The sequence below is a fragment of the Eufriesea mexicana genome, unplaced genomic scaffold (assembly GCF_001483705.2).
Source record: "Eufriesea mexicana isolate 0111107269 unplaced genomic scaffold, ASM148370v2 scaffold4744748677, whole genome shotgun sequence".
NCBI classification, from domain to species: Eukaryota; Metazoa; Arthropoda; class Insecta; order Hymenoptera; family Apidae; genus Eufriesea; species Eufriesea mexicana.
The window spans coordinates 117290-135083 of record NW_016907941.1 but is presented as its reverse complement, the minus strand read 5'-3'; the positions used below and the strand labels follow the sequence as shown (position 1 = coordinate 135083).

At 28.8% G+C, this 17794-nt stretch overlaps 3 protein-coding genes across 11 annotated transcripts; 1 reads left to right on the top strand and 2 right to left on the bottom strand.

Annotated features, from left to right (window-relative positions):
* Positions 1–3: 3 nt before the first annotated feature.
* mio (GATOR complex protein mio) lies at positions 4–3646 on the bottom strand. 2 transcript variants are annotated; one of them, XM_017898774.1, is made up of 15 exons: positions 3526–3646; positions 3224–3421; positions 2865–3164; positions 2569–2796; positions 2334–2492; positions 2066–2247; positions 1873–2006; positions 1692–1805; positions 1265–1628; positions 1042–1180; positions 840–978; positions 561–768; positions 268–479; positions 112–184; positions 4–43 (listed from the first exon to the last, which is right to left on the bottom strand). In XM_017898774.1, exons 1-15 carry the CDS (start codon positions 3644–3646, stop codon positions 38–40), a joined length of 2577 nt encoding a protein of 858 aa, XP_017754263.1. In that variant the 3' UTR covers positions 4–37. The 2 variants fall into 2 exon arrangements, with proteins under 2 accessions (XP_017754263.1, XP_017754254.1); XM_017898765.1 differs by lacking the exon at positions 4–43 and having other exon boundaries at positions 97–184.
* A 1118-nt stretch (positions 3647–4764) lies between these two features.
* On the bottom strand, positions 4765–10316 carry Rala (Ras-like protein A). Of its 4 annotated transcripts, XR_001890143.1 has the most exons (6): positions 9245–9349; positions 8943–9151; positions 8692–8866; positions 7318–7487; positions 5713–5859; positions 4765–5624 (listed from the first exon to the last, which is right to left on the bottom strand). XR_001890143.1 is itself a non-coding variant. In XM_017898742.1 (5 exons), the coding sequence occupies exons 1-4, from the start codon at positions 9347–9349 to the stop codon at positions 8152–8154; spliced, it is 606 nt and encodes a 201-aa protein (XP_017754231.1). In that variant the 3' UTR covers positions 7417–7487. The 4 variants fall into 4 exon arrangements, 3 of the variants coding, with proteins under 3 accessions (XP_017754243.1, XP_017754231.1, XP_017754221.1); XM_017898742.1 differs by lacking the exons at positions 4765–5624; positions 5713–5859 and adding an exon at positions 8152–8268 and having other exon boundaries at positions 7417–7487; XM_017898732.1 differs by lacking the exons at positions 4765–5624; positions 5713–5859; positions 7318–7487 and adding exons at positions 8152–8268; positions 10215–10316 and having other exon boundaries at positions 9245–9363.
* Positions 10317–11134: 818 nt separating this feature from the next.
* On the top strand, positions 11135–17338 carry Pfrx (6-phosphofructo-2-kinase/fructose-2,6-biphosphatase). Of its 5 annotated transcripts, none has more exons than XM_017898661.1 (8): positions 11135–11363; positions 11520–11799; positions 13886–14313; positions 14377–14748; positions 14825–14926; positions 15323–15557; positions 16069–16196; positions 16362–16501. In XM_017898661.1, exons 2-8 carry the CDS (start codon positions 11721–11723, stop codon positions 16368–16370), a joined length of 1353 nt encoding a protein of 450 aa, XP_017754150.1. In that variant the 5' UTR covers positions 11135–11363; positions 11520–11720; the 3' UTR covers positions 16371–16501. The 5 variants fall into 5 exon arrangements, with proteins under 5 accessions (XP_017754150.1, XP_017754142.1, XP_017754122.1 ...); XM_017898653.1 differs by lacking the exon at positions 16362–16501 and adding an exon at positions 17024–17338 and having other exon boundaries at positions 11137–11363; positions 11526–11799; XM_017898633.1 differs by lacking the exon at positions 16362–16501 and adding an exon at positions 17024–17338 and having other exon boundaries at positions 11137–11363.
* Positions 17339–17794: the final 456 nt, after the last annotated feature.

Here is a 17794-nt window from a genome sequence, read left to right as displayed (position 1 = left end):
TATCCATGCTGTTTGAAGAAATGTACAAAATAAAATCCTAAAACTGTAATGAGGATTGTTAGTATTATTACCAATTTTTTAAATATCTTACTTTGTTTATATTATACCCACTGCTATTTTACATGATGCATCTAAAGAAAAGCATCTGCATGTACATGAAGTTACTGGACATTCTGAATGCTGCCTGTTTAAACAAGACTACATTATTTAAAGAAAAAAGAAAAATGTATTAACTATCAATAAACAGATGATTTTAAAATATATTACCGAAACCAATGAGTAATATGATCAGCATGACCACCATGTCTACATGTTTGACACCATGTAAACCAGTTATTAAATTCTGTCAATTTATTATCACATTCTTCACTTCTACTAATACCAGATGTTGTCATTTGTAGACCACTTACTGTACCCATGTGCATTAAACAAATTGCACAACGCGGTAATGGTTTTCTACAATTTGGACATGAAGACATCTATAAAAATAAAAAGAAATTATTATTATATTTGAAACTTTAATTACTGTTCTATCAAATGTCTAAAAGGAAATATATTACTTTTAATTTATTGGGTGTACTTCCTAATCTCCCAAAAGGACCTCTTGCTCTACTTAAACCTTGCATAAAAGCTGATATACTTTTGCCACAAAAATTACAAGAAACATATATTTGTTGCGGAGGCTTTTCATTTGTCGAAGATCGCATGGCGATATCAAAATGAGCTCTTTGAGTCCACATTTTCCAAGCATTTAAAAGATTCCTGTAACTATATTTAAACTTTTTAAATTAGTTACATTAACGATTTCTTAAATAAAAATCTAAATAAACATTTAGTACCTAGTAATCCAGACTTGAACTTGGTTTTCCTGAAGCAATTTTGGTGTAAACGCTCTAATAGCTATCAAACTGCAGCTCTGAACATCACCGGTAATTTCTAAATATCGATTCAATAATTGTATACCTTCTAAACTTGCACCTAAGACACAATATTTAATAAGTAAAAATCATAACTAGCACGTGCTAATTGAATTACTCAAACCTGTTAAAAGGAAACCTGCTAAGTTTCCTTCATCAGTCAACTTTTGGGCCAATTTTCTTAAATATTCGTTTAACTTATTATCTGATAGAAACATAAGTGCAAATGCCACTCTGTCTTCAACTGCCATGCCACTTTCATTCTATAAATTTTTTTTTTCATTGTATACATAAACATTACGTGTTAAATATTAATTTAATAAGCAGGAAAATTTATATGTACTTACTAGAACATTATCATAAGAATCATCGGCTGTTAAAAAAGCAAAAGTTGCTCTCAAATAAGGATCTGAGAGTTGAGATCTACATTTTAAACATGATTCTCTCCACATACTATTCCTATCTTCAGAAAATCCTGATAAAGCCATGGCAACAATATTTAAATTTGTGGACATCGACATTTTAGTAGCTCCTCGATTTAAAATTTCTATGGCTTGCCGTAAACATAAATTAAATACAGCTATTGCTGTTGCTCTTGGATATGCACCTTCTCTTTCTAATCTTTCTAAAAACAAGTTATCATAAAGGGTATTGGTATCTTTGTCAAATCTCCAACCACACAGAAGTAATCCTTTATCTCTATCTGGAGATCTGCAACAAAATATTATATTACAAAACATTGATATGATCTACTATTCATGTAAATCTTCATACCTGTATATCTTTGCAGTATAATTCGATCCTATATCAGACCAAGGGCGATGAATTAATTCCGATTTTAAAAAACCATTATTAAATCCTTGTTGGCCATCCAGTTTTAAAACTGTTCTATGTAACATTTATAAATATTATTTGATGAATTTTCAAATATATAATTAGGAAGTTTTTAATTTACCTAACACCTGGATGTTTGTTGTCTACACATGGTATAGCTCCATCCTCTACCAAATAACGACTTAAGTACAACCATTGCCATAAATTTTTAAGAATATCATTTTCGGCCAATTCACCATTTTGAGCCAACTCTGGCTATAAACATATATATTAAAGCTCTTATACGCAATAAATTATAAATTACTTTAACTTACAAGTAAACCATATTCCGAAGCAGCGCGTGTTTTAGTTAAAATAGAAATATCATCTAAAGCTTTATAAATATTATCATTACTACATATATATTTAAATGATTTAGAAGCATGATTCCAGACAAGATGAGATCGTGTGGACCAATTTACAGTAATTCTTTCACAAACAGTATAATCTGTAAGTCCTTTAAAAAAATAACACAAAATTATAAATTTTTTGTTCAATAAATTTAAAAGTTTATAATATAATCAATTTATAATATAATCAAACCTTGTTGAGATATTGCCAACAATCTGTTCACATGTGTTGGATGCCATGAAAAACTTACAGGACTATGCCAAGGTGGTGCAACTGTCCTTTCTAATGCCCCAGGTTCTGTATCTTCTCCCCCAATTCCACAGTGTTGAATATCATACAAATGTAGTGTCACTTTGTTAAAAATAAAGTTAATACTCATTAATTAAATGTATAATTAAACTTAAAGAAAATTAAAGTAATACTTTACCTGAGTCTTTTTGTAAAGCTCCTAAAAGATTGTGCCTAGTTGGACACCATAAAACTTTTGTAATTTGCCTGTTTTGTGACAATGTTAAAACAGGTTTTTCAAAGCATCTTGTATCCCAAATGGTTATCTGGTTATCAACACTTGATACTAAATGATAATTATTATGTGGATTTACTGATACATTATAAACTGCTTTAGTGGCTGTTGTGTTGATTACTTTCGCAGAATCTAATATTAAATAATTTAATGCATATAATATAAAATGTAATATAACATGTATTAAAATAATGAAATACCTCTGAAATCAATAATTTTTAATTGTTTATTATTAGTACCAACTACCATACATTTTTGTTCATGCTTAAACCAAGCAATGGAATGTACAGTTTCAGAAACACCAACTTCTGCAATAGGTCTTACAGAATCTACCTGCACTGTATTGTGATGATGTACTCTTTCTGAGGCTTGTAAGCCTTTGTTTATGTCCCATAATAAAATGGAATGATCTTTACTATGTTTATCTAAGCCAGACACGATTAAATTTGTATCTATAGGATTCCAAGCAACAGTATTGCACTGTCTTGCATGTTTTGGAACTATAATAATTGAAAAATGTAATAAAATACAAATGTAATTATTTATTGAATTAATTTACCTAATTCTTTTCCGCTAAGACCTTGAGAATCAAAAATTGTTGGAGCAAAAGTGGTTAAGACAACTTTTCCATTTGCTTGTCCAACAGCTAACAAAATATCTGGTTCCAATTGTGGATATATATCAATACATTTAACATAATGATGATTGGTATTTGTTGCAAGTAAATGTGCAACAGTAGAGTCAGAAATTTTTGTGTCTGCAAAAATATATAAGATACATATTATATTTTTAATAAAGGAAACAGATTTCATTGAGTATTATATAAAACAGAAACATATTTTATAAGCAATGTTTACTCACATAATTGTCTATTATTATCTTTAATTTGTATAACTTCATACAAACAGATTTCTGTACCCCATGTAATAAATTTATTAGCATGAACTGGAGACCACTGTACATCAAGTTTAATACTACTCATTTTGTATTAATTTTATGAAATTTTGTCAAAAAAAAATAAAATACATTACTTTAATATTTTGCCTAAAATAATAAAATAAAGATAATATGTTATGTTACTATGCATTATGACTAGCTTTTAATCTTAAAAAATATTCCTTAACCTCAAACATATTATTTTTTATTATTTTCATTTAAATCTAACACTTTTATATTCATTTTTTTTTAATCTTTCGTAAATGATTGATAGTAACTTTGGATGTTAGTAAACTGCACTGATAACAAAAGTTTCTATAGTTACACTTCAATTTCTGATTGGAGATTTGAAAATTTTGTCCAGTTATTTTACCCTTTATATAACGGGTATTTATAAAATACAGATTACTAATCATGTACATAACTCCTCATAAAAAAGAATTTTGATTTTTAATATTTGATGTTGAAATATAATTCAAAGAAAAGTATTTTTAGTGAAGTATTGGAAAATTAAAGATTATTTTTGTTACATTACAATTTTTATATTTATTTAGTTTTGTGCAGACAAAATAATATATTTAACATTGCACTAACATTACATATATACTTACACACATAATTTGCTAATGAATAATATATTTCTATCATTTTAAAATGCATGATATAAAAATCATGTACAAAGTTGTTTTTCTAACTTGTATAAAATGTTTTATTAAAAACTACAGACATATAGTTAAATAATAGATGACAGTGCATGATAATTACATAAAAAATGATTTAATTTAGGATAAAGTGACAATTGTATGTGTATAATATATATATTTCATATACAAATATTCATGAGATGAAATATAATTTAATTTATATGTATGGATAAAACTGTTTTAAAGAACTCTATTATATCATTAATTTTAATTTGTTAACAGTGAACACTTAAAAAGGCACAATTAATTTCAATAGTACAAAAATATCAAAACGCAAATGCAGAAATAATATTACTTATCTTCTAAAAAGTTATTACTAATAAATATGTTTCAAATTATTTTGTAAAATTTCAGTATTCAATAGTCACATACGCGCGCGCGCACATACACACACTCATACGCACGCATACACACACACGCGCGCATATATATAATATGTATATGTATGTGTATATGTGTGTGTGTGTGTGTGTATATATATATATGCATATACATGTGAAAAATAAGACCATGTAAAAAATTAGCAGGCGCCCGACGAGGGACTATAAACACACGCAGAGAAAAAGATTAGATGTCAAGCTAAGTTCAAAATTGGAGAGTGTTAACTTTCTGTGAAAACGACTCACTTTACGGAAGAGAGAACCCAAGCTAAAATCATACCATTTAAAATAGCAAAAGGTACAGATCAACTGATGTAGATGATCATGTAGATGAACCAAGTATTTCTGGAGCGGTTGTAGGGCGCCCGAATTCCAACACAAGTTGTTGGCAGGTGCGGCCTCGTGGGCTGTATTGAGGACTATGTTACTTAAGTCGCTCGTTGAAGAAAGACTGGACAATATGAATTTCTTACACACACAACAAGTAAAAGACAGAATTTCATTCTTAAAGGATAAGACCCACTTAGTGAAAACGTGTAACCAATGAGTAGGGGATTGGCTCATTGAGCTTACATGGTATAAGCGCGAAATCAATGTGCGAGCATCAACATCACACCCGACCAGCGCGTGACTTGTCACCACGGAACCGTCGTACATGAGCAGTTCTAATCAGCGCTGTATCGAAATGGGTATAGCACTTTACCATACAATAGAAGATAGTATTAATATTGCTAGTGAAGGATGTAGAGGGCTTACTGACTGACAGCCCTGTCGGTGTTATGATCAAGACCACAACTGCTGTGGCCCAACAAACGGTCAAAAATATAGGAAACATGCTCAACAAGAAGCCATCGGAGACACAGACTCTGGATACAGAACAGAACAACAGAAGTGCTGAAGGCGGGCGAAGTGGTAACCAAGAGCGATGCGATTCAATAACCTGAAACGACGTATGTCACAACTATAAAAATAGGCGCAATCAAGTAAGACCAGATGTTAATGAGATTGTAACAGTATTCAGAACTCACCTTTTTGTCGACATTGACAACTTCTGGGATATCTTCAATAAGATTGATACTACCATCTATCGACTTAACATCAAACGAGTAGAAAAACTTGAGAGATACAGGATGAATCCTCCTCGCAATTGGCCATTCTAGTTATAGTGGTCCACTCTTTTTACATTATAAAGCCATATATATATATATATTATATGTGTATGTATGTGTGTGTGTGTGTATGTATATATATAGTTATAAAATATAAATATAATATCAAGATCTTTTTATTTTTCCATAAATAAATGCACCTCATAGAGGTTTAAGTCTTTCTGATAAATAGCATTAATTATGTTCTCAGTCTATTGTAATATACTGATATATAGACATAATATTTTTCATACAATTGGATCCTTCATTTAACAGTAAAAGTGTATATTCTTAAATAAATAGTACATTAAATATACTTAATGGCCTGTTAATCAAAAGATCAATAGACAAGTTATTTAAATTGTATTTAATGCAGTTACAATTTACTAGTAACATATTAAAAACAATTTAAAACTCAATCCATACAAATGTTTAAAATCACTTTTAAATTTTATTATCATTAAAAATTATATCAATTTTAAGAATAAAACCACTTTATCTGAAAAACAAAATCAAATTTTGTATAATTTTTGAATTTTAGATGTAAATACAATTATTTTCTGCATTTACATATTAAAGATACAAAGCCATCTTAACATAAAAATAATAAACTGTTACATTTGTACATAATGTAAATTGTAAACAATATTTAGAAAATACTATTAATAGTAAGCAAATTGTGGATAAATGATCACGTGTCTTCTTTACTTTACAGTGCTGTAACTATCTTATTACGAAATAAATAATTTAAACAAATCGAAATTGTCAACATTTTATTAATAGATAATAATATAAAGCAAGAGTGCTGAAATCATTCAAGGTTACAAAGAAATATACAAAATACATCAATGAATATATAGTAATTTTATTTGCTAATAAAATCAATTACAGCATTTTCATAATAAATATTTCCAACGTTTTCTTTCATTTTTATTTATCATTGAATGACCACGAAATATTGTGCATGGTATAGATATATAATGTATATATACATGAACATATGTTATGTTCATGTATGCATACACGTATTTTTCCTTCACCTTCTCCACCTTTGTCTTCTTTTTATAGTACATAATCAAATAACTGTATACATTTCAGCACTCTAACAGAAATGAAAAATTAAAAAATAATTTCATCATATATAATATACCTTTGTGCACTATTAGAAACTTTTACTCTTCCTGGATTATAATAAATACTGTGACATAAATTAACAACTAATATATATGAATTATAATTATATGCACCAGTGCATTACAAATTAAACAATTAATAGTTAGATGAAAAAGAGTACAAAGTTTACACCTATCGATATGATAATTATTAAATAACATGTAAATTATGTGTTTCCAATGTAATTGTTTTATATTTATTTCTAATGTCAATTCACTGTAAAGTGTCAGAAAACTTTTTTCTGCATGTGTACGTTATGTGACGCATTTGTATGTATATATGTATGTATGTATATAAATACACTTCTCTTACTCAGGTTTTTGCCATTAGGAGTTGAACGTTCCGTTATAGGAGCTATACGCGTTGTTTTATGTTTGTTAGAGCAAAACGCAACAACTTCTTTTCTTCTTACGCTCGCTTCCGTCACCTTGATTTTCCTGCGCTTTACGTGCAGCTATTGCACGCATTAAGTCAAAGAATACCTGCAATAGAATACAAGAACATTGTTAATTTCCATATTATATCTCAATATATTTTTTATTCGAATATTATAATTATAATAACTTTACTATATATTATTAATACTGGGACAAAAAATAATATTCATTTCTGTCCGTACCTCTCGCTTAAATTGTATTAATTAAATCGATATAACCAAAGTATAATATAAAACATAATAAAGAGAAATATAATACAGTAATACATAATATTTGCACCGCTAAAGTACGCATGCGTAGCAATAAGCTATTTTTACTATAATATGTAAAAATTCATAAATACAGTTTCATTCTTTCTTTTATAAAAGATGATGTGAAAAAATTAAAGAAACATGTCAATTTGTGCCTTTGTAATCTGTATACTGAACTGAGATTTTACATGCATATGCAGTATTTCAGGCATAAGCTGGAAACACCATAACAAGCGAAATTCATATAAGAAATTTTCTTTTGTACGTGCCTGTGAGAGACACTCTTGCAGAAGGTTGATACTTCTGGTATAATTGTTACCTGCTAATAATTGCACATATACATACTTATTTAAATTTCAGAAAATAGTAAAAAGAATATTGCAACATATAAGATTTCCAAATCATTATTAAATTCTTCATTTATGAAAGATTAAAAACAGTGCAAAAGAGCAGCAAACCTATAGAATTTTGCACTTCGGTTTTTTCCTGTTGGCACGGTCCCTTCCGCGACCGTTGCTCGCTGATTTATCTTCAATCTTGCGCGATCTTATTTCACGCATCAAGTCGAAAAATACCTGGAAATGTGCAATTGATGCCATCTCAAAGCTTCAAGGCTTGAAAAAAGTGCTTTATAAATTAAAAATAATATGCAATGGATATTTGTGTATTAATCTTATATTTGCACCAGTATATTTTCATTGCAAAGAATTATGTGCAAAAGCTATAAGATACATGTGTAGCAAAAGAAATAAATCATAAAGTAAATTATGCTAAATAAGTATATTTCATGCAATCATTATATTCTAAAAGCTACAATAAATTTATCATAAAATATCATAAAATATCAATGATGCACTTTTTACATACAATTATATAAATCTCATCATTATTAATAAAAAATTTTAATAACATTAATTTCATAAGAAACGTTTATTTTCCTATTATTACTTACATAATATATGTAAATATAAAAGAATAACATTTGGCTATTAAATTACCTTATCAACATTTTCTTTTGTCTTTGCACTTGTTTCTACATATGGTACACCCCATTGTTGTGATCTAGCTTGAGCTTCAGCTAAGCTAACTTTTCTTTTCTCTTGTAAATCACTTTTATTTCCCACTAATAGAAATGGAATGTTTTCATCGTTTTTTACCCTAAGTATCTGTTCTCTAGACATACAGAATCAAGTAATCTTATCTTGAAAATTCCATATACATAAATCAGATTAAATACTTTATTACTCACCTAAATTCTTGAGTAGCTTGGAAACTATCATCCTCTGTTATAGAAAATACACAAAGAAATCCTTCTCCACTTCGAAAATAATTATCTCGAATTGCTGCATAATCTTCTTGTCCAGCAGTATCTAATATATCTATTTGAACTTCTTCTGCATCTAATACAACTTTCTTTCTATAGGAGTCTGCTTTTGTTGGCTCATAATCTTCAACAAACTAATTTGAATGTAAAAAGAAATACAAAAACAATAAATCAATAATGTAATACATTTCTTTTTGCTTTTTATGCTTTTTATAAAATCAATGTACCTCATCATACATAAATTGTAATGTGAGTGCAGATTTTCCTACACCTCCACTTCCAACCATTATAACCTTATGCATTGCTTGAGTAGTACCTGGTTTTTTAGACATTTTACTTTATTTCTCTGAAATTATATAAATTTTGATATTATAATATATAAAATCATCTATTCTATATAAATGTTGCTATATATTCATTAAAATATAAAGATCTTCCACAAATAAACATCATGAAAAAGAATTACATCAAACAAAGGCAGGATGTGAAACTATTGTTGTCAGTATGAGAAATCTAAAAACAGGGTCAGGAGTGTACATTTGTCTATATTCTGTTTATGTCATACTTGTTTATATAGCACAAATTAATTATATTTATTGATTTAGTATCATATTTATAACATCAAAGTAAATCAAATCACTTTTACTATGATAAATACTTATGTATGTACATATATACTTGTAAAAAGATTGATATTTTTTCCCAAAGAATATATCAAACATCAAAAGCAGAACACCAATTATTTCTATTACAAAAATGTACATATTCGATTCTTGGGACAAACGAATTAGAAAAATGGTATGAATAAATCGTTGTTACATATAAATTAGAAAATCTAATTATGATTTTTTATAGCTACAGAAATGCAAGTCTAATTAAACTAAAAACTGTTTTGATATACACAGTGGTATTTAATTTCCCCGTTATGTTTATACATTGTGTCCTCGGATATACGCACAGAAAATATTACAATAAACTAGATAAGTCTTTCTAATGAAAAGTAAAATATTATTTTTATTATTATATTTAATTGTAGAAAAAGTATATAACAATGAGAAATCGCATAAATATATCAATATGACGAATAGTGAAAAAGGCGGTGCCACACGCCCAATTTTAGGTATGCTCATTTTGATTCTAGATTCCTGAATTATTATTTGTTACATTTTACTGTACATCATAGACCTTATCTCCTACCTTAATTGATGACTAATTTGGATTGTATAAATACTTTTTCAAATTACGCGTATCAAACAATTTTTCTTGCTTCTTTTTTAACAGCACAGTTGTCGCGCTTTACTTTACTGAATCGCAACTGATAGTACTGATAATTAACCATAGAGGTACCCATGCACTCTACCGGCACTTTCCTATACTGCAATATCGGCGTGTAATATAATTCAATTTTCTTTGTGGTATCAAATAAAAATTTTATAATTTAAGTTTAAAACCAGATCATCAATGTATATTTTATTTTATTCTTGACTAAAGCTGGTAATATTTGTAAATATTACTGATCAATATAATGATTTGTACTTAATTATTTTACAAATGAAATATTTTATTTGAGGTAAAAAAGTTTAATCATGAAATTTGATCTGGATACTATTGCACCTAGTATAATAATCTAATTCTTTAAGAAAATAATTTTTTTTCTTTTATAAAACTTCTTTACATATTTGTAAAATGTACGTTAAGTACGTAACTAGTAACTTTTTTAGAATCAAGTATTCTTATTTGTTACTTTTTTAACTGCGAATGTTTCCTATTGGTTACTGAAATAAGTAATAAAATAAGCGAGCATTTTCTCGAAATTTTCATTTTTCTAAAATACCATACATATATTTATATGATGAATAAAAATTAATAGTAGTAAATGCAATAAAATATAAAATATTTTCATTTAAATTATTTTATGCTTCTCTGCAACAAACCAGAAAGAATTGGTTAGGAAAGAATAAGTGACGTCAAGAGAAGTCGCGTGATCGTTCTCGAGGTTACGGACTGGTCAGAGGTATCTCATATAACAGTGGTGTTTATCAAAAAACTAATTCGAATTGATGATGATAGATTTTTGTTTCAACGAAATAGATACCTTTTTTCAACATCGATTCTTTTTTTTTCTTCAAAAAATATGGCTTACTTACAAAATAAAAATCTCATATTCTTTAAGAAAATCAAGTATCGTTTAATACTTGTTTTATAAAAGAAAACGGAGCCATATAATGAGAGTTACTGGTGAAAAGATTTCCCCGCACCACATCCGTACGTAATAATAATCGCTGTAAGATTCAAGGGATGTGCGTTGCGCGGCGCGTATTAAAATTCGGACTTTCCCGACAGACGGTAGGTGTGCGTTACTTTTCTCACTCACTCTTCTATCTTTATCCTATCTCAGAGAAATTGCTTGCAACTTTTGCGGTATTTTTCTCGGATCTGACTCATTAGGCGGTTCTACAATAATGCTGAATTTAATATACAATGACATTCTGTAAATGTAAGTTGTAGGATGGAGCTGCAGTGACAGTGAGATTAACGCAACAAATTTCTTTATGCGTTTAATAAGTAACACATACATAGTGTGCATTAGCTGGTGAAACTGAGATTCTAGTGTTCTTTTTCTTAATAAACGCCGAACAGTGAAGCAAGCGTACAGGGTCCACAGTTCTAATTGAGAAGGAAGAATTTACATGGTGTCAAAAGATGACTGATCCGAAAATTGAGATGCATTATACACCACCAAGCTCGGACACCATTCAAACAAAACCTTTCCCTATTCGTGGTAAGATATTTTGAAGAAGATATAATTCCCGTATAGGTTTTGAAATTTTTTCAATTTTAATATTTTGCATTCTTATTCTTTAATTTTCTCTATTACTAAAGAAATGTTATAAAATATACTGAACTTTTTTGAGGAAATAGTTAAAAAGCAAATCACAATAAACTACAAAATAAATCTAATATGTTTTTGTTAAAGGATTTGTAATTTGTGAATGCGTTTTCCATCAAAATCTTTGAGAAAGTTTAACTTCATATGAAAATAAAAGACATTGTTCACATTGATTATTGTATTCCCTGATTAACTTCTTAGAACATAACCTGAAAAGATGCACTGTTAGACCGCATGCAACGCATTCGCATAAATGACACGATTATTTAGATATCCTATAAAGCTGGAAAGAAGACTTCTAGACGGAATACGGGTTTGATTGATTATAAAAATTGCAATAAGTCCACCTTTTTTCACACAATTATAAGAATAACACACGTGAATTTTTGTTATTGGTTGAAAATATCACATTTATAAATCGGATTATATAGCTTTGTATGGCTTATAAAATGATCAGGTTACAATATATTCAAATGTCAATTATTAACATCAGATAGTTATGATAGCATTATTTATTCAACTATTATGCTTTCAAGAATGTAAATATAAGAATTTTGGAAACACCTCTTCTTTGTGCTGAGTCACAGGACTTCTTTTTAGCTCTATTATACTATGATAGAGAATTGTATAAACTAAAATTTATAACATGAAACCAATTAAAACCAGTATGAAACTGTATTTGGTATCATAGTAATAGTTTTAATATTTACCTTGATTGTAATGGATTAACACTTACAATTGATTGTTATATTACTTGTTATTGTTTGCTAATCTATAGATGCAATTTTGGGGAATTAAACAAAATTAAAAATTTCAATACTTTGTTATAGAAATAAATTTACTATTGTCTAAGGTTTTCCAAACATATTGCTAAATATTTATAACAATCTTAATATAAAAAATATATTTTAAATATTTATTACTAATAATAGTGTTTTAGAAGTTTGAACTTCTGAAAATGAATGAATTTCTAATTAAACGGATAATTGTCTATTTTGTTTCTTTATTTAATAAAAATTTGCAAATAAAAAATCACATTAAATGATGTTTTGGTTGCACGTTTTCTCCACAATTGTACCTTGGTCTTTGGATTATTAAAAATAGCCGAGCGATAAAGTTAATCTAAAAAGATTGGACGAAAGATGAAAAGTGGTAATACATATTTACTTGTTTATCTAACAGAGAGGTTATTTCGCAAAGAGCGGCAGATAATGAAATGTTTACGTTTGGAAATCTCTATCGAGACCAACCGCGAATTATGCCATCATGATAAGATTTGTCGTTTATTCGCTGAAGATCATTAAATAATTCGAATTGACAGCTTAATTTTTATTGTTTTGGTCACAATCTGGATTCAATTATTTCCGTGTTTTAAATCGATGAAAATAGACAAGTGGTCATTAATAGCACTGACCAGGAATTGCATAAATTTCTTTGGATAAGTAATTCATTTTGATTTCGTATAAATTTAAGGTATGTTGAAAGTAAATCGCAAATTATGTACATACATCAATTTCGATCCTAAACTTTATACAACTATATTTACTAGATATTTTGATGAAACTTCTAACTGAATAATAATTGTTGTGAAAAAATAGTGATAATTTTCTCATGTTCGAAGGACACTTTTGGTGTACCAGAAAAACATAAAGACAAATAAAAAATATATCTAAGTATATATATATATTGTGAAGATAAATAAAAAGCACGCCTTGTGCACGCGCCGGATGAGATACTAGACCGATATTAGTAAAAACCTGTTGTCATGCGCTAGATATTAATTGGACAATATCGCACATTGATAATCATACTTGAAAATGTTAATTTCCGCACCTAGATCATCGACATGATAATTAATATAATAGTTAATACTGAAATCTCAATCAAATGAAATTATGTTTTATAAATATTTTCCCTGCACCGACAAAAAATAATTCTGAAATAATTTTTCATTATTAACGTACTTGAATATTTTCAGGTGAACGAGCCAATTTTGTAAACAAGCCACATGTGATCGCTATGGTAGGTTTACCGGCCCGTGGTAAGACTTATATTTCGAAAAAACTTTGCCGATACCTTAACTGGATCGGTATAAGTACAAAGGTATTCAATTTGGGGGAGTACAGGCGGCATGCAACGACTGCTTATCAATGCCACGAGTTTTTCCGTCCGGATAATATTAAAGCAATGGCAATACGTACTCAGTGTGCGATGGACGCCCTCAAGGACGTTTGTCAGTGGTTGGAATGTGGAGATGGTGAGGTAGCTGTATTTGATGCCACCAATTCAACTATTGAGAGACGCCAGTTGATCAGGGACATCGTAGTCGAGAAAATGGGCTTCAATCTCTTCTTCGTTGAATCCGTTTGCAACGACCCAGAGATTGTTGAACAAAATATTATGGAAGTAAGGAAACTGCTTTGTAATAAATTTATTAATATACTAATCAAGAAATGTTTACTTATTTAGGTGAAAGTGAGTAGTCCTGATTATGCAAATATGAATAAAGAGGAAGTATTAGCTGACTTCATGCTACGAATTGAACATTATCAAGAAAAATATCAGCCACTGGATGAGAATCAGGAAAGCGATCTTTCCTTTATGAAAATTTACAATACTGGCGAGAAAGTGCTTGTTCATAAACATGAGGGTCATATACAAAGTAGGATAGTCTATTACCTTATGAACATTCATATAGTGCCACGTACGATCTATTTAACTAGGCATGGTGAGAGTGTGATGAATCTCGAGGCTAAGATAGGTGGAGACTCGGAGTTGAGTGAGAGAGGTTGGGAATATGCTAAAGCATTGGCTAGTTATATTACTAGTCAGGATATTCAGGTATAAATATATGTATGGAAGAAAGAAAAATCTCATATTTGACAAGAATAATAAACAAAATTTGACATGATTATAGGGATTGCGAGTGTGGACTAGTTGGCTGAAGAGGACCATTCAAACAGCGAACGATGTGAATGCGCCTCAAGAAAGATGGAAAGCGCTAAACGAGATTGATGCGGTAAGTTATGAAGAAGTAATAATCATCTATTTTGATTTTCAGTTAAAATTTATCATTTGAATTTGAATAGAATGGCAAAATTTGTTTATGAAGCTATTTTAAAAATTTGGTTTGGTAACTTTAAACTTGTTTTTCAATGGTTCTTCATATCTCACCATTTAAAAATAAATTCTCCACAAATGTTTGATAAATGTTAAACTAATAAAAATTAATCTTCTTTGTATTCTATAAATAGAAATTACATTGAGAATTGTTTAATGATAAGGTTTTTATGTTGTGTCCAATAAATATGTAACATAGAATTTATATATTGCATAATATTTTATGATGAATAAAAAATATTCTCATATAGTACTATATATTACTGATGATAATAAAAACAAACTTATAACACAGGGTATTTGTGAAGAAATGACTTATGAAGAAATTGCAGAGAAGTATCCAACAGACTTTGCTGCAAGGGATCAAAATAAATTTTCATATCGTTATCCAAGAGGAGAAAGTTACGAAGATTTAGTTGCGCGGTTGGAGCCAGTAATAATGGAACTAGAACGACAGGGTAATGTTCTAGTTGTTAGCCATCAAGCGGTTTTGCGATGTTTACTTGCTTACTTCTTGGACAAAAACGCGGGTAAATATTTCTGTTCGCAAACATTTAATTATTTAATATTGATATATAAATAATTTAAAAAAATATTTTTTTGAGAGTGATCGTTTAATCGTATTATGGATAAATAAGATGTATTTTTGTTGCAAATACAGAAAGTATATTCACACTAAATAAATATATGCATAGACTTGGTTGAAGTGTATCGAAATTGCGTAACTTTTAACCTTTGATATATCTAAATGAACTGTATTCAAAGAGCAAAACATCAAGAATGGTGTAATTATGTATGCAACGGATGTTCAAGATAATCCATTCTTGTTTACATGATTTTATTGCCATCAATTGCGCATAACTTAAATAATTTGATATACGTAATTGCTTAATACGTAAATTTATTTTTATATTTATAATATTTTTATACTCATTATATTTATTATATACAAGTAGGAAATAAAATTACTTTGTAACTCGAAATGTAATTTTCGTTTTCATTTACAAATTTGTATTTTTGATCATATTTATTTTGTTCTAGATGAGTTACCATACCTACAAGTGCCACTACATACTATTATTAAATTAACACCTGTTGCCTATGGTTGTAAAGTGGAACATATTCGATTACCGATTGATGCAGTGGACACACATCGACCAAAACCAAAGGTAGAAATGTTCAGAATTGTGTAGTAGTAATTATTTTCCTCCTTGTAAGTACATCCTTTTGCCGAGTAGAAACATAAGAGATAAGAAAAAAAATTAAGAAGCTCTTAGTTTGCTCTTAATAAAATATCTTGATTCCTTAAGTTTCTTATGTTTTAATGTTCCCAGAATGCCTGACCATTAGTGGATTGGGACTACTTTCTCGTATTTAATCTTGATTTAATGCACCCTAAAAATCATCCAATTTCAAGCTTTATAAATTAAAAACAGCGCCGCATGCATTTCTTCATTCAAATAGAATAGATAATACAAATTTTGAGACGTCGTACTATGCATGTATTTATTACTTTATTGTAATGACATAATAATTTTGTATAAATGTATAAAATGAGAGATATTAAGTCGTAATGTTTTTGATATTAAACTTATTATCAAAATATTGTATACATATGTAATTACAAATATTATCATCGTAAAGCATACACAAGTTTTAACGACAATTTGTTTAATAAATCATACACTTTGTAGTAGATATTTACTCGAATGAACGTTAATCATCATAGTAATAGTAAATAAGTGTTGTGAAAACAGAGCAAAATTTTTTATATTTGTGTTGTATTCTGAATATATGTATGTGATACATGTTTTAGCAGTACGACGCAACCATATAAGACTTATTAAAATCTGCTTAATAATCTGTGTGTGAATTACTTTGTTCATTTCTATTTACCTAGATTGTAACCAAATATAGTAGAATGTAGTAGCTTATGCTTATATGATTATGGACCATTATGCAAATGATGTAACGGTCCTTGTAAAACTCTTTTCAGATCTCGGGGTATCTAGAGGAACGATTCCGAAGAAAAGGAAAATTGCCTCGCACGTGATAACAACGACATTGTAGCTTAATAAAGCTAATTCTAATCGTCATTATGAGGTGCTGAAGACACGCATTCTTTTGGCAGCTGGCTGCCTTTGCACGTCCGATGCAACGCGCATCCATTTAACATCCTACTTTAAAAAATTTAGACAAAATATATCTAACAGTATCCGACGTTGTTTCTACACAAATTATATGATCAAAGGATCCCTTTTTGTTTGATTTTCTAACAGTATGTGCTGTATTCTAATATATCGTTATAGTACGCCAAATTTTGACTTTTGTATTTTTGAATACGTGTTTAAAAAGACATATGTTTTGTGTAATTAAAATCACGGTAGAATTCTGTGAAACATAAACCCATATGTAACCATTTACATAAATCAGTTTCAATTCAGTATTTTGTGGTATCCAAAGTCTTGAATCTATATCCTGAGGACTATATTCGAAATAGTGGAAGTGGATAAATAAAATTATTTAATTCGCTTTTATAATATTTAATCTGTTAATTTGCTAAATATTTGATGTTTTTTATAATTTAATTGTTGATACAAAAAATCAGTCTCCACAATTATATAACATTTTATGTATTTTGTAGAAAGGTTTTATTAATTCTATATTCTGACGATTATCAACTTATCATGTTATGTATAGTGCAGAGAATAATTAAATCCTTAATGTATTACAGAGACTATTGTGCAGAACAAGAATTGTGTTATGT

Excerpts from the sequence above, each read along its gene's own strand:
- mio (XM_017898765.1), bottom strand. The coding sequence starts at position 3,646 with ATGAGTAGTATTAAACTTGATGTACAGTGGTCTCCAGTTCATGCTAAT. Across the intron at positions 769-839 it reads GTTCAAGTCTGGATTACTAG|TTACAGGAATCTTTTAAATG; the intron begins GTACTAAATGTT and ends GTTTAAATATAG. Across the intron at positions 480-560 it reads GTACACCCAATAAATTAAAA|ATGTCTTCATGTCCAAATTG; the intron begins GTAATATATTTC and ends TTATTTTTATAG.
- Rala (XM_017898732.1), bottom strand. The coding sequence starts at position 9,349 with ATGTCTAAAAAACCAGGTACTACTCAAGCAATGCATAAGGTTATAATG. Across the intron at positions 9,152-9,244 it reads TACAATTTATGTATGATGAG|TTTGTTGAAGATTATGAGCC; the intron begins GTACATTGATTT and ends CATTCAAATTAG. Across the intron at positions 8,867-8,942 it reads CAAGCTACTCAAGAATTTAG|AGAACAGATACTTAGGGTAA; the intron begins GTGAGTAATAAA and ends CTGTATGTCTAG.
- Pfrx (XM_017898653.1), top strand. The coding sequence starts at position 11,721 with ATGACTGATCCGAAAATTGAGATGCATTATACACCACCAAGCTCGGAC. Across the intron at positions 11,800-13,885 it reads AAAACCTTTCCCTATTCGTG|GTGAACGAGCCAATTTTGTA; the intron begins GTAAGATATTTT and ends GAATATTTTCAG. Across the intron at positions 15,558-16,068 it reads CTTCTTGGACAAAAACGCGG|ATGAGTTACCATACCTACAA; the intron begins GTAAATATTTCT and ends ATTTTGTTCTAG.